This window comes from Coregonus clupeaformis, chromosome 25 (genome assembly GCF_020615455.1).
Source record: "Coregonus clupeaformis isolate EN_2021a chromosome 25, ASM2061545v1, whole genome shotgun sequence".
In the NCBI taxonomy this organism is placed as follows: domain Eukaryota; kingdom Metazoa; phylum Chordata; class Actinopteri; order Salmoniformes; family Salmonidae; genus Coregonus; species Coregonus clupeaformis.
The window spans coordinates 10,156,474-10,171,285 of NC_059216.1; the positions used below are offsets into that span (position 1 = coordinate 10,156,474).

At 45.5% G+C, this 14,812-nt stretch overlaps 1 protein-coding gene across 2 annotated transcripts in view; it reads right to left on the minus strand.

Moving 5' to 3' along the window:
* LOC121539243 (cysteine-rich motor neuron 1 protein-like) overlaps positions 1-14,812 on the minus strand; it is a 51,278-nt gene that overhangs the window by 9,896 nt on the left and 26,570 nt on the right. Inside the window, exons 5-10 of one of the 2 annotated variants that reach the window (XM_041847587.2) lie at positions 12,687-12,866; positions 8,324-8,527; positions 6,587-6,715; positions 6,133-6,286; positions 1,838-1,959; positions 301-519 (exon numbers count right to left, since the gene is read on the minus strand). In XM_041847587.2, coding sequence (XP_041703521.2) covers positions 301-519; positions 1,838-1,959; positions 6,133-6,286; positions 6,587-6,715; positions 8,324-8,527; positions 12,687-12,866 — 1,008 coding nt within the window. The remainder of the gene's footprint in view (positions 1-300; positions 520-1,837; positions 1,960-6,132; positions 6,287-6,586; positions 6,716-8,323; positions 8,528-12,686; positions 12,867-14,812) is intronic. The other variant, XM_045207497.1, reaches the window with a different exon arrangement.

Consider the following 14,812-nt stretch of genomic DNA (forward strand, 5'->3'; position numbering starts at 1 on the left):
ACTCTACTGAAAGTTGTAGACATTCTTTCACTCCTAAATATTTGAACAGTCCACTGAGTCACTCCCCTATAAATATCCCCAGTGACTCCGAGGGGTGTGGAGGAAAAGGCGTGGGTGTGTAACTGTGTATCAGTGTGTGTTGCTCTTTACAGAAACACAAAGTGTGAGTGTTCATGGAGCCTGAGGCCTGACTGATGGGACAGTAAGTGGACTGGGGCTCTAGGGTGTGAGCTCCTATGGGACTGTGAACTGCCAGACGTGTGTGTGTTGGTAGACCAAGCGACTCCAGACGAGACGTACCTTCACAAGTGGGGCAGCACTGGTCAGGCCTGACCACGGGGTTGGGACAACTGGGCACAGAGCAGGATATGAGCACACACATCTCTCTCCCAGCAAGGCAGTAGCAGTCTCGGCAGCCGTCATGCCAGCTCTCGCCCTCCTCATAGCGGTGCCTGTTGGAGGTCAGGCAGTAGCTGGGCATGGGGGCGGGGGCAGTGGTGCTTGGCAGGTGGCCACTCTCTGGGAAAAAAACATGAACACAGACAGACGTTAGGCAGGGAGGGAAACTGGTGACTTGAACCTGTGAGAAACCGTCAACAGGGATGTTTCAGGGCATGAGAAACGCTGGAGTGAATTCAAAGTGGAAATGTCATTAAGAAGAACAATTTACAATGTATAGTAAAGCTAGCCAATGTTATTGTCTTGGGTCCATTAGAGGCTAACGAGAAAGCTCTGCTAACCATCCCTGGTTCCTCTCAGCTCCACCTTCACCAAGCACCATTATGTGATCTTCCTTTTAAAGGCTCTTTATTTCCCAATAATCAATTTACTGCTACACCACAAATAAATAACGTTTAATCATTTCCCTGAAGTTTTTGGCACCTGACCCAAAACTGAGGTCCTCTGTTTCTGTTGAGAGATAGGTTGAGGTTATAAAACCCTACATCTGCCAATAACTGGCCCCCAAGTGAGATATAAACCCAGTGTGGCTGTTAAGTCTGGGGAGAACAGTGTTTTTGAATAGAACATAGTATTTCAGTGAATCGCATCATGTTTCCACATCCAGGGCAGATGTTTATGTGTCTCTTCTCTCTCAACACACTGTTATACACAGGGAAAAAGGTACAGTTCACAAAAAAGTTTCCTATCCGTAAATATTTTAACAGTCCACTGAGTAACTGATCCAACAGTCTCAAAATAAGGTAAACATCATGGGGTGCCACTGCACCGGAATCTTGCTGAGCAAGGAACCCCTAATATATTCCAAGCTAAAATATTAATAATATTACTGAAAAAATTTAATAAACACATACAAAATATATAAATAAGCCGTCCACAAACTTTCTTTAACTTGTGTGGTTGGTGAATGTAATCAGACATGCACACACAGGCCTCAGCTGGAGCTAAATAAAACATCCATTCATAACAGGCTTCACAGCTAAAGGTCCCAGCAAATCAAATCTGCTACATTTACGTCATTTAGCAGACGCTCTTATCCAGAGCGACTTACAGGAGCAATTAGGGTTAAGTGCCTTGCTCAAGGGCACATCAACAGATTTTTCACCTAGAGGCTCGGGGATTAGAACCAGCGACCTTTCGGTTACTGGCACAACGCTCTTAACCACTAAGCTACCTGCCGCCCTACATAGTGGGAGAAAGTCAACACACACATGGTCACACACACACACACCACACACACACACACACACACACACACACACACACACACACACACACACACACACACACACACACACACACACACACACACACACACACACACACACACACACACACACACACACACTTGAAACAGATAGACAGATGAGAAGCATACCTTTGCACATGCAGATGGAGCAGCCCTTCCTGTTCTGCCGGTAGCCATCGCTGCAGTGCTTGTCACAGGTGAAGGGGGGACACTTGACACAGCGACACATCTCACAGCTGTGCTTATTCCTCCTTTGGGATAGATAGAGCACACAGATGTCTATCAGATGTGTAATGAGGGAGGGCGAAATAAGAATACCATTTTACATCTCAAATGGGGCATATTAAACGCATATTTGAATGAAAGCTCAATACCCAGTAGTCTTGTGAGCGATCTGGTCGAGTGCTGCCGTGGAACCAGATGGTCAGGTCTGGTATAATAGACATATGGTTCTGTTTTCCCCCTGCTATATTAGCTGGCTTTGAAGAGGCCAGATAAAAGCAGCACCCTGGAACATGTGAGAGCCCCATGGTGCACAGCAAACACACCATACCAATGCTAGAGTCTAGGGCACTGGGTTTAAAGCCAATTCAGATGCTTTCTATCTGATTCAACATATTCCGATGGCTACTGTATTGCTACCAAAGGTCCCCTGTAGCTCAGTTGGTAGAGCATGGCGCTTGCAACGCCAGGGTTGTGGGTTCGTTTCCCACGGGGGGGCAGTATGAAAATGTATGCACTCACTAACTGTAAGTCGCTCTGGATAAAAGCGTCTTCTAAATGACTAAAATAAAAAAAAAAGCCTTTGGCTGACATGTGAGGCCCAGAGCAGGGCCAGATGATATTAATGCAGCCAAGTTGATTAAGGAACGAAGGGACCTACTCTCTATTAACTATGAGCTCATCATAGTTGATTTGTAAACAAACAGATTTGTAAACAGAGCAGCTAGGAGGGGAGTTAAACTCAGTACAGAGCAGACACAGTACCAGAGGAAAAACAAACCCTGAAGAGTTTGAGAGATGATCTATGCAGGGACTGAAATGAAACTAAACCCCCACTGAATGGCCTAAAGCTAAGGAGAATACATGCAGAGAGAAAACGGCCCATAGATCAGTTAGGAATGGACACAGAGCATGTGACCTAGTTGGATCCAGATATAGATATCATAAAACATAGATGAGCAGCAGGTTGAGAAATGATGCTGATCCAGATGGGTTCATCCATTACATCCCCAGCCTCTCTGTCTCTTTCTCTGTGTGTGTCTCCAACTGTTAGTCTACACTTGTTGCATGCTTTGTAAACAACAAGTGTAGACTAACAGTGAAATGCTTACTTACGGGCCCTTCCCAACAATGCAGAGAGAAAGAAAATAGAGAAATAATAGAAAAGTAAAACACGTAATAATAAATACACAATGAGTAACGATAACTTGGCTATATACAAGGGGTACCAGTACCGAGTCGATGTGCAGGGGTACGAGGTAATTGAGGTAGATCTGTACATATAACTAGGAATAAAGTGACAGATAGTAAACAGTAGCAGCAGCGTGTGTGATGAGTCAAAATAAGTTAGTGCAAACAGGGTCAATGCAGATAGTCCGGGTAGCTATTTGGCAGTGATGTAAAGTAACTAAGTAAAAATACTTTGAAGTACTACTTAAGTACTTTTTTTGGATATCTGTACTTTACTATTTATATTTTTGACAACTTTTACTCCAAAGAATTCCTAAAGAATATATGTACTTCTTACTCCCATCCATTTCCCCCAAAAGTACTCGTTACATTTCAATTGCTCAGGCAGGACAGCAATATGGTGCAATTCACCCACCTATCAATATAACGCGTTGTCATCCCTACTGCCTCTGATCTGGCGAACTCACTAAACACAAATGCTACGTTTGTAAATGATGTCTGAGTGTTGGAGTCTGCCCTTGGCTGTTTGTAAATTTTAAAAACAAGAAAATTGTGACGTCTGCTTTGCTTAATATGAAGAATTTCATATATAGCATTTATTTTTACTTTTTACTTTTACTCAAGCATGACAGTTGAGTACTTTTTCCACCACTGCTATTTGGTTAACTAATTAACTAACTATTTAGCAGTCTTATGGCTTGGGTAGAAGCTGTTCAGGGTCCTGTTGGTTCCAGACTTGGTGAATCGGTACCGCTTGCCGTGCGGTAGCAGAGAGAACAGTCCATGACTTGGGTGGCTGGAGTCTTAGACAATTTTTACTAGTCCAAGGGCATAGAGGTCCTGGATGGCAAGGAGTTCGGCCCCAGTGATGTACTGGGCCGTACGCACTACCCTCTGTAGCGCCTTGTGGTCGGATGCCAAACAGTTGCCATACCAAGCGGTGATGCAGCCAATCAAGATGCTCCCAATAGTGCAGCTGTATAACTTTTTGAAGATCTGAGGACCCATGCCAAATCATTTCAGCCTCTGAGGGGCGTTGTTGTGCCCTCCTCACGACTTTGTTGGTGTGTTTGGACCATGATAGATCCTTAGTGATGTGGACACCGAGGAACTTGAAGCTCTCGACCCGCTCTAGTACAGCCCCCAGAGGCAGTCGGAGACAGAGCCCTGCCACTAGCAGAGGTCACATCTCTACTGATTCAGCAGAAACGACAGTATGGAGAGGCCAGGCTGAGCTCTGAGCTGGCTGGGCCCTCAGTGTACAAACACAGAGACAGAGAGTCTGGCCATCTTGGTAACTGGGCTTTGTTTAAAGGTGTTGTGTGGAATTTCGTGTACCGCGCTGGGCTCTGGGGCTCTGGGGCTCTGGGGCTCTGGGGCTCTGGGGCTCTTGGGCTGGGACTGCTGGCTCTGCACAAATTCCAGCGTGCTGGGCAACAGGAGAATTCCGTGCACGTCCTGTCAGGTCCAATGATGATTTAGACCCATTGAGGAGGGGAAACGCTTTAAGTCCCCCTTTGTGTCCTGCCCGAGGCGCTCAACTGTGCCAAATGTCAATGTAAACACACCTTTAGGGCTCTGACCCACTCTGACAGCCCACTGCTCACTGCTCACATGATTTCCCCCTCTACACTATTGAGATAAGAGAACTGGACTGTTCATACATAGCAAGGAAATGTATGAGGTTTATATTAATCGTGTTTAAGTCGCTACGCCACAAATTATATAGTTAAGTTCTCTGTAGAGGTTATAAATGCAGCCAATGTATACAATGGTACCACTCTGCTAGAAGATTGATGCATTGCTTGGTTCATCGAGGATTCAGACTTCTTAGGCCGGCCCTGAACTGGTGCTTATGAATGCTTCCTTCTCCTCTTCCCCCTCGGGGGGACTCTGCTGGCATCCTGTGCAGACATATCATGCCCATCTTGAGTGGAGGCTCCAGAGAGCATGGTTCAGATACCAGAAGATTCCCACTGTATAAACTTCATAAAGGCCGCATTAGTGCGGATGTGTTTTTGATCGTTGTTTTGAGACGGAAAGATGATTTATGAAATGAAAGTGCTGCTGGGGAGAGTAGAGCACTTCCAGACGTTTAAATTAGTTAGGGGCATTAGGAGAAGGGGTGCAGGGGGAGGAGGGGGAGGGGTAGAGGGGCCTGTGCACCGGACACTGCACTAGTCAGGACAGAGACACAAATTAGGGCCCTGATTGGCCCCTGATTGGCCCCGATTGGCCCTGATTGGCCCCGATTGGCCCTGATTGGCCCTTTAGATCTGAGCAGGTGGGGCGAGGGTGAGGCTGGCAGGTGTGTAACAATATACTTCCTCTCTGCCCAGTGAGACCTGGCACTGCACCCTGCCAACTACTCCACCTGGAGTATGATGATGTTGTCTGTACACGCTGATCTACAGTCATGTTTTATTCAGAGTCTGATAGTCTGAGAATCTGATAGTCCCCTGTAGCTCAGTTGGTAGAGCATGGCGCTTGCAACGCCAGGGTTGTGGGTTCGTTTCCCACGGGGGACCAGTATGAAAATGTATGCACTCACTAACTGTAAGTTGCTCTGGATAAGAGCGTCTGCTAAATTACTAAAATGTAAAATGTACTGTCAGCCAAGACACAGCGCTTGTGTTCCATTGCCAGAACCAAATATTTCACAGTGTGAGTAGTAGTGCACTTGTCAAATAACCTAAATCAAAATAAAAGAGTTTACACAGTTGAAGTCTACATCATTACAAAATATATGACTGAACAATACAAACAATGAGCGGAGGAGGCCTTTTTATAACTACATAGTAGAAAAATATTGTGTTTTTCCAGCTAACGAGAGCGCGGATTGTATGTCAGGGCCCATGTCAATAATAAACCAGATAATCACCATTACTTCAGGCTTTGGCCTTCAGTCGTAACCAATGGGGCTGTAACAGCCTTTGATCAGTGTGGAAACTAAGGGGTGAATAATGAGAGGTGTTTAACTTGAAGATGTGGAAACCATTCAGAAGACTTACACATATCCGTAGGGGCAGGTCTTGCTGCAGGTCAGGGGTCGGCACTTGGGCATTGGAGAGCTGCACTCACACACCTCGCAGCCAAAGTTATCCTTCTCGTATCCCATGGGGCATTGCAGGGAGCAGTATGTCCCCAGGTCAGGGCAGGTGTCATCTGAAACAGTTCACATGGAGGTCATCATACCATCAACACCATGTTAGTTTGCAATAGGGTTTTTCATTCGAGAATTCCTTCGATTTAAAACGGCAAATACTACATAGCCATGGAAACAAATGAGGTGCCACAGATATTTCTTAGTGTGTGTGCTTATGTTTGTGTTATGGAGATAACGTGCCAGGGAATCGTCATTTCGAGCAAGTTACAGTATGTGTGTGTTTACGGTATGTGTGTGTTTACGGTATGTGTGTGTTTGTGTATCCGGGTTTAACCCTCTGCATCCTGTATGAGACTCACGGTTGAGGCACTGGCAGAGCAGGCAGCCATTGTTGTCCTGCTGGAAGCCGTAGGGGCAGTCCTTCCCTGATCGAGAGCAGTTCTCCAGACGAGGACACAGCATGGGGCTCACTGTCTCATACGAAGGCTCTGTAGGACAGAACAGCAGGTTATAACCTTCATATGATGCTGCTATAGCTCTCTATGACATGCCATACTATACTTGACTCTATGAAGCCTATAACACTAACAGACATGTCATACTATTCTCAAATGAGGCTTTTATGAGAGTAAAGAGTAAAGAACCGTACATTGAGACACACGTAATGTTACACATCCATATCCATGCCAACAGATATGGTTCAGTGTTCACGTTGCTCCCATCAGAGAGTGCTGTGATTAGAGATAAACGCAGGCCCATTACAGCAGATACTGTAGGTGCTCTCTATCAAAGGGCTTTGATGAATGAGCACCTCACATGTTGTCTAAATGACCTGGAGGAGTGCAGGAGCACGCCTTGCCTTGGTTCTCCTCCCTAACAGAGAATCCCCTGTGTGGGAGTCTGGTGAGTCAGAGGTGGGCACTGGACAGACCCAGAGGGCTTCTGGCCCTGGGCAGGGCCTCATCCTCACTGGAGCCTGTCAGCGATGAGGTGTTCTGCTGGCCTGGGTCACACATGTAAAAGCCACAACCAGGAGAAGTTAGGTGGGGGTCTGGGTGGGGGTCTGGGTGGGAGCGCCCCCCCATTATCTTGCCACGTTCAGTGGGAGGAGCACCAAACAAGCTGTAACTAATTACGCTCACAAAAAAACAGTGATCCACTCCAATTAAGCAGCACTAAGCTCTCAGTCTAAGCTGCACCTCATGCAGGTGGGTCTCATTTTACGGGCTGGACCAATAAAAAAATCACAAAGGAGCCTGCAGCTGAAGAATGCTCCATGGCCTCTTCTTTAATGAGCCGCCAACATGGCCTCCACATAACTGCAGGGAGAGAGACTACTCTACAGTTCGGTTCCACCAGTCAGGTTCTGAGCTCAAAGCGACTGTATTGTCAAACGTAAGTGTTTTTGTAGCTTGGTCCAACGAAGTAGGAATTGTTCCATTTACAGATGAAGATGTCAATTGGCGAATGTACTGTAAATTGATTTGTTGTACATCTGATATAGCTACATTGACATTTGAGGGGGTTGCATTAATGGGGGTGTTTTCCTGACAATAAGCTGGCGAGTTGTAAGTTGTTTATGACAGCAGTTTTGACAGATACACTATGTTAGCTATATGAAGAGCTCAATGGAATGACAGATACAATTTATGGTGCCCCTGACCCTTAAACATCAGAAACATTGAAGTTGCTGTGCTTCAAAAATGTTATTAGATTAATAACTGAGTATACAGTATGTTACAGTCTTTACTGCCCTATTAGGCTAGATGAAAGGAACATTAAATCTTCAATTAAAACATATGGTATGTCAATTGCTTGCACATGCAATATTAGGCTTCTGGAGAAGTGCGACATGAGATATTTCCTTATGAGGACATTGGTTACTTATGACAATGTGGGCTATGTCTAGAACATGCTATTTTCAAACTTAAATCTCCAACTACTTCAATACTGTATGTGATTAGGTACAGTATGAACATACATTTATGAAGCAGGTGTGTGTGTGTGTGTGTGTGTGCGTGTGTGTGCGTGTGACTGTGTGTGTATGCGTGTGTGTGCGTGTGACTGTGTGTGTGTGTCTCGCTCTCGCTCCATACCCTCGCAGAAGGGGCAGCATTCTCCCGGGATCTTGACGGGGTTCTGGCAGCTCTGTTTGCAGGCCATGGCGGTACAGTGATGCTCTCCATCCACACACTGACAGAAGGTGCAGTCATCCTCCTTCCACTGCTCCTCGTGGCCACGCAGTTTGTTGTTCAGCCAGCAGCTGGCCTCCGTACTGTCCATGGACAGGAGCTCCACATCTGGATACACAGAGAGGGAGACAGATAGAGGCTGGGATAAGAAGGAGAGAAGTGTGGGACCTATACTGTGCTGTTTGGTATACCATCCTTACTTGTAAATGCTGTGTGGTACATATGCTGTATGACACACACACTCTACTGCCAAACAGATTTAACAAAATCATCATCAACGTCATTGTCATTGTCATCATCAACTACAGTGGAATTACACACATGTACATTCACACAACACATATATACACTGAGTGTACCAAACATTAGGAACACCTTCCTAATATTGAGTTGCAAACATTAGGAACACCCTGGATTCACCTGGTCAGTCTATGTCATGGAAAGAGCACGTGTTCTTAATGTTTTGTATACTCAGTGTATGTACATATCCACGTAATTGAGTTAACAAAGGACATGGTGGAATCAGAGGTGAGGGAAGCAGGATATTGCTGGAGGGACCAGGAGAAACTGGCCAACCACCAAGACCGGTGGAAGAACACTCCAAAGCTCCTCAAGGAGTCAGAGATGATGTAAAGAAACTGTACAGGGATCTAATGTACATATAGTGTACGTCTAATGTATAATGTACGTAATTAGAGCTAGATGGACGAGCATGGGATCAGAGCATGTCATATTGGAGCAAGATTAGTTAATTAAAAGCAAGACAAACATATCTAATTTCCTGTCTCTGCAGTGTCCAGTCATTCCCCTTAAGAGGAGTTAACCTCAGCCATGTGCATGTCACACAGATCCAGTTTCAGCGGTGCCCCCGAAGGCCAAAGACCAGTTCAAGGTTCACCGTCTAAAATTTCACTCCAAAGCAAGAAATCCCATTTAAGAGCGATACATGCATAACATGTGGTTTTACCCATTTGTTTGAAGTCTAGGAACAGCAACATAATAAAGCCTTCTGTTTAAGAGGCAACCCAGAAAACACATTGTGCTCTGTTTGAGCTGATGTATGACTTAGAATTCTGGAAACCTGTTCTAATGACTTAAGAATTTACCATAAATGACCATAATTGTTTTTTGTTCAACTGTTTATTGGTAACAGAGGCAAGCCATTACAACAGCAGCAGTGTGAGGTGGAATTGGTTAGGTGGTCTGAGGGTAGTGTACTGAACACGTGTGTGTGTGTGTGTGTGTGTGTGTGTATGTGTGTGTGTGTGTGTGTGTGTGTGTGTGTGTGTGTGTGTGTGTGTGTGTGTGTGTGTGTGTGCGTGCGTGCGTGCGTGCATGCGTGCGTGCGTGTGTGTGTGTGGTGAAGAAGGGGGGTATCCCTAAGGACGAAGTCCTATTTGCCAGATTTGATTCCAGCAGAGATTTGGCTGCTGTCATTCCTCCATCTGGGTATGATTACCACGAATATGAAGCAGTTCTGCTTTCCTCTCAATCTATCCCTTTCTTTCTCTTTCTACCCATCTTTCACACTATCAATAGCGAGCCTAAAAATACACATTGTATTGCACTCACATTCAAGCACTTTTAGGGTTTTAGGTGACTTGACCAGCCTACGAAAAGGATTAGAACAGCTATGCAGCTTTGCCTTGTAAATGAGACAGCTATCAGGTACAGTACCGCAGGTTCCTCTTAATAATGACCATGAACCAGGTGCCGCACACAGCTTACCACAATAACCCTGACAATAGACTCCTCAATGACTGGAGCTTTCTATGGCCAAGCAGGGGCACAAGATGAAAGCATTCCCCACCATCTCAGGGGCTGAACATTCCAGGTGTACCTCTGACACTGACCTACAATAACCTCCCTCAGTCTCCCTCCCTCTCATGTGTCTGATCAATTACAAAACACAGGCAGACAAATCTGGCAACCACCATCACCATTATACACTGAACAAAAACATAAACGCACCATGTAAAGTGTTGGTCCCATGTTTCATGAGCTGAAATAAAAGATTCCAGAAATGTTCCATACGCAGAAAAAGCTTATTTCTCTAAAATGTTACATTTGTTTAAAGCCCTGTTAGTAAGCATTTATCCTTTGCCAAGATAATCCATCCACCTGACAGGTGTGGCACATCAAGAAGCTGATTAAACAACATGATCGTTAAACAGGTGCACCTTGTGCTGGGGACAATAAAAGGCCACTCTAAAATGTGTTTTGTCACACAACACAATGCCACAGATGTCTCAGGTTTTGACGGAGTGTACAATTGGCATGCTGACTGCAGGAATGTCCACCAGAGCTGTTGCCAAAGAATTTAATGTCACACCAGCCTTCGCTTTGGCTCCCCCTCCTGTCCAGCTCAGGCGTTCGGCGTCGCCGGCGTTCTAGCTGCTGCCGAACCTGCTGCTGGCAAACGCCCTTCACTCATCAACCCCGGACTTGTCTCGTCATCATTACACACACCTGGTTCCAATCCCCACTCTATCACTGTATATATACTCCCTCTGTCATTTGTCTTTGTCGGTCATTGTATATGTTGCTTGTTTTCCTGAGAGGAATCTCTCCTACTATTTCCTGAGTACTTTATATTTTGCACTGTTGGTTTCGTCCCGCTTTAAGCTATGGTGCTTTAATAAATTCAGTAGTTCTAAACCTGCGACTGCCTCCTGCCTACTCCTCTCTACACTTGTGACACAAAAGCCGTCTCCAACATCGTTTTCAAGAATTTGGCAGTACATCCAACCGGCCTCACAACCACAGACCACGTGTAACCCCCCCAGCCCAGGATCTCCACATCCAACTTCTTCACCTGCGGGATCGTCTGAGACAGCTGATGAAACTGTGGGTTTGCACAACTGAAGAAATTCAACACAAAAGGTCAGAAATCGTCTCAGGGAAGCTCATTTTCATGCTCGTCGTCCTCACCAGGGTCTTGACCTGACTGCAGTTAGACGTTGTAACCGACTTCAGTGGGCAAATGCTTACCTTCGATGGCCACTGGAACGCTGGAGAAGTGTGCTCTTCATGGATGAATCCCGATTTCCACTGTACCGGGCAGATGTCAGACAGCGTGTATGGTGTTGTGTGGGCGAGCAGTTTGCTGATGTCAACGTTGTGAACAGAGTGCCCCATGGTGGCGGTGGGGTTATGGTATGGGCAGGCATAAGCTACGGACAACGAACACAAGTGCATTTTATCCATGGCAATTTGAACGCACAGAGATACCGTGACGAGATCCTGAGGCCCATTGTCGTGCCATTCATCCGCTGCCATCACCTCATGTTTCAGCATGATAATGCACAGCCACATGTCGCAAGGATCTGTACACAATTCCTGGAAGCTGAAAATGCTCTGGATCAACGTGTACAACAGTATGTTTCAGTTCCCGCCAATATCCAGCAACTTCGCACAGCCATTGAAGAGGAGTGGGACAACATTCCACAGGCCACAATCAACAGCCTGATCAACTCTATGCGAAGGAGATGTGTCACGCTGCATGAGGCAAATGGTGGTCACACCAGATACTGACTGGTTTTCTGATCCACGCCCATACTTTTTTAAAAGGTATCTGTGACCAAAATATGCATATCTGGGTTCCCAGTCATGTGAAATCCATAGATTAGGGCCTAATGAATTTATTTAAATTGACTGATTTCGTTATATGAACTGTAACACAGTACAATTTTTGAAATTGTTACATGTTGCGTTCATAGTTTTGTTCAGTGTACTTCAAGAGACCATAATTTGTTGTCCAAATGCGCTGCCCAAACCCAAGCCTTTCAACAGCTCCAACCGCAGGTACCAGTGTTTTTACCTACCTCTGAGGGCATGTGTTTTAGTGAGGAGGTCAGGTACAAACAGGTCTCTACCCATTAAGCCAACCAGATATAATGAAGTCAAAGCAGTCACTCAAAGGAGGTTTATGTTCCTGACTTCCTACCCATTGCTAATTATTTTGACCAGCATGTATGTGAAGCATGTTAATGACTGTTGAGTCCAGCTGGATGTTAAATGGAAGCCATTAAGGTAAGGCCATTGTATGGCGTGTTGGGTGCCCTGGGGGAGTGTACCAAAGTCTTATCTGCTCCATACGTCTGCCTCCCTGTCTGTCTGGGCACACTCAACACTAATCACAAACAGCCTCCCTGACTGTGCCAGCTCACCTCCACAAATCTGGTCATGTCATACAAAACCTCACTTACTATAAAACATCTATATCTGTAATAGATACTGTTATTTAACTTTAAAATGATGTGTGTACCTATGCATACGGGGCAGCATTCTCCCTCCGGGATGTAGAAGTTCTCACAGTCGAGTTCCGCACATTCTGCTTTGGAGCAGAAGGATATCCCTCCTCGACACTGGCAGAGCCAGCACGGGTCCATACGGTACACCTCCTCCTGGGAAAACTCCTTCCCGTTGTGGATACACTTGGGAGAAACTGGGAAAAGTGGATGAGGACACAGATGCTGTCAACCTGAACGACATGTAGGACTCTTGATGGCTAACATACACTCACGGCTGATAAATGAACATGCTAAACCATCAAATTTGGTATGTATTAAATACAAATCAAATCAAATCAAATTGTATTTGCCACATGCGCCGAATACAACAGGTGTAGACCTTACAGTGAAATGCTTACTTACAAGCCCTTAACCAACAATGCAGTTTTAAGAAAAAAAGTGTTAAGTAAAAAATTTATAAGTTAAAAATAGAAAATAATTAAAGAGCAGCAGTAAAATAAAATAACAGTAGGGAGGCTATATACAGGGGGTACCGGTACAGAGTCAATGTGCGGGGGCACTGGTTAGTCGAGGTAATTTAGGTAATATGTACATGTGGGTAGAGTTAAAGTGACTATGCATAGATAATAGTAGCAGCAGCGTAAAAGAGGGGGTGGGATGGGGGGGACAATGCAAATAGTCTGGGTAGCCATGATTAGCTGTTCAGGAGTCTTATGGCCGGGACAGAATGAGTTTGTTGCTTCTGTATCCGTGCAATAATTACAGTGTAGCTAGCTGTGGATGGAAGAGTAATGTGTTGTGGTAAAGTCGTGCGGAGCTAGGCGCTTGGGCCGAGAGCCCTGGGCACTGTGCTCCAACAGCATTAGACAATATAGCCAGCTCCATTAGGTGGAATTTAGCAGAGATCTGTGAAGTCTTGCTGGAGGCAGCGCTCGCAGGGTAGCTCAGCTCAGCTCATCCCAGCGCTGGGTAAAAGAAAACAGCAGCAGACTGGGCTGGTACAGTGTGGTCTGGAGAGTGGGATGCAGACAGCAGACAGATACAGTAAAGCCAGGGTAAGTACCGGAAACCTCAGCTGTCTGTCTCCGAGCGCCAGCCCATAGAACAATGACTACTGTATGGATCAATAGAGACCCATAACAAGCCCCGAGCAGCCGCCTCGCAGACACTACCGTCCGCTCACTGCACGCGATGCTCCTGGAACACTCCGGGAGAGTGTATGTGTGTGTGTGTGTGTGTGTGTGTGTGTGTGTGTGTGTGTGTGTGTGTGTGTGTGTGTGTGTGTGTGAGAGAGAGAGATTGGTGAAGGAAAAGCCCATTCTCTATTTAGTATTTTGTTTATTAAAGTTCCATCATTTAAAGTTCCATAATTTCATTAAAATTGATTCTGTATTATTGCCAAATAAACAAGAGGGGATGTTGACAAAATAACTCAGTGATTACCACAGCCATTTGTCTTTGACACTTTCACTGGCTATGCCAATGACTCAGGGTCTTGAAAGACCACATTAACTTTCTTTCTTTCATTCTATTTCTCTCTCTCTCTCTCTCTCTCTCTCTCTCTCTCTCTCTCTCTCTCTCTCTCTCTCTCTCTCTCTCTCTCTCTCTCTCTCTCTCTCTCTCTCTCTCTCTCTCTCTCTCTCTCTCTCTCTCTCTCTCTCTCTCTCTCTCTCTCTCTCTCTCTCTCTCTCTCTCTCTCTCTCTCTCTCTCTCTCTCTCTCTCTCTCTCTCTCTCTCTCTCTCTCTCTATGCCTGCCTGCATTGCGTGCAGCATAACCTAGGAGATAAAATGCAATAACCACTTTGCCAGGCAGAAATCTAAATGCATGGCAACATTTGTAATGCTCTGGAAAAAATAGGAAGTCACATGACAGGATGTTCACGTGATTTCCACAGTATTTGTTAATGGTAATCCCTAAAACAAACTTGCGGCAGGGACACTAAATTCCATTCATGCTTACTGACTCCCAGTCCCGCACATTCTGAAATTGCATTTTTGTCCCCCCCCAGTTGTATCATTGGAATGTGATACAAAACGAGGCAACGGTGTGTTTTAGGACCATGTGGACGCCTCCGAGCGTCGGGTAGGCTGTTTGGAGTGTTTATCCGAAAGGATAAAAAAATAATATATAATAATATT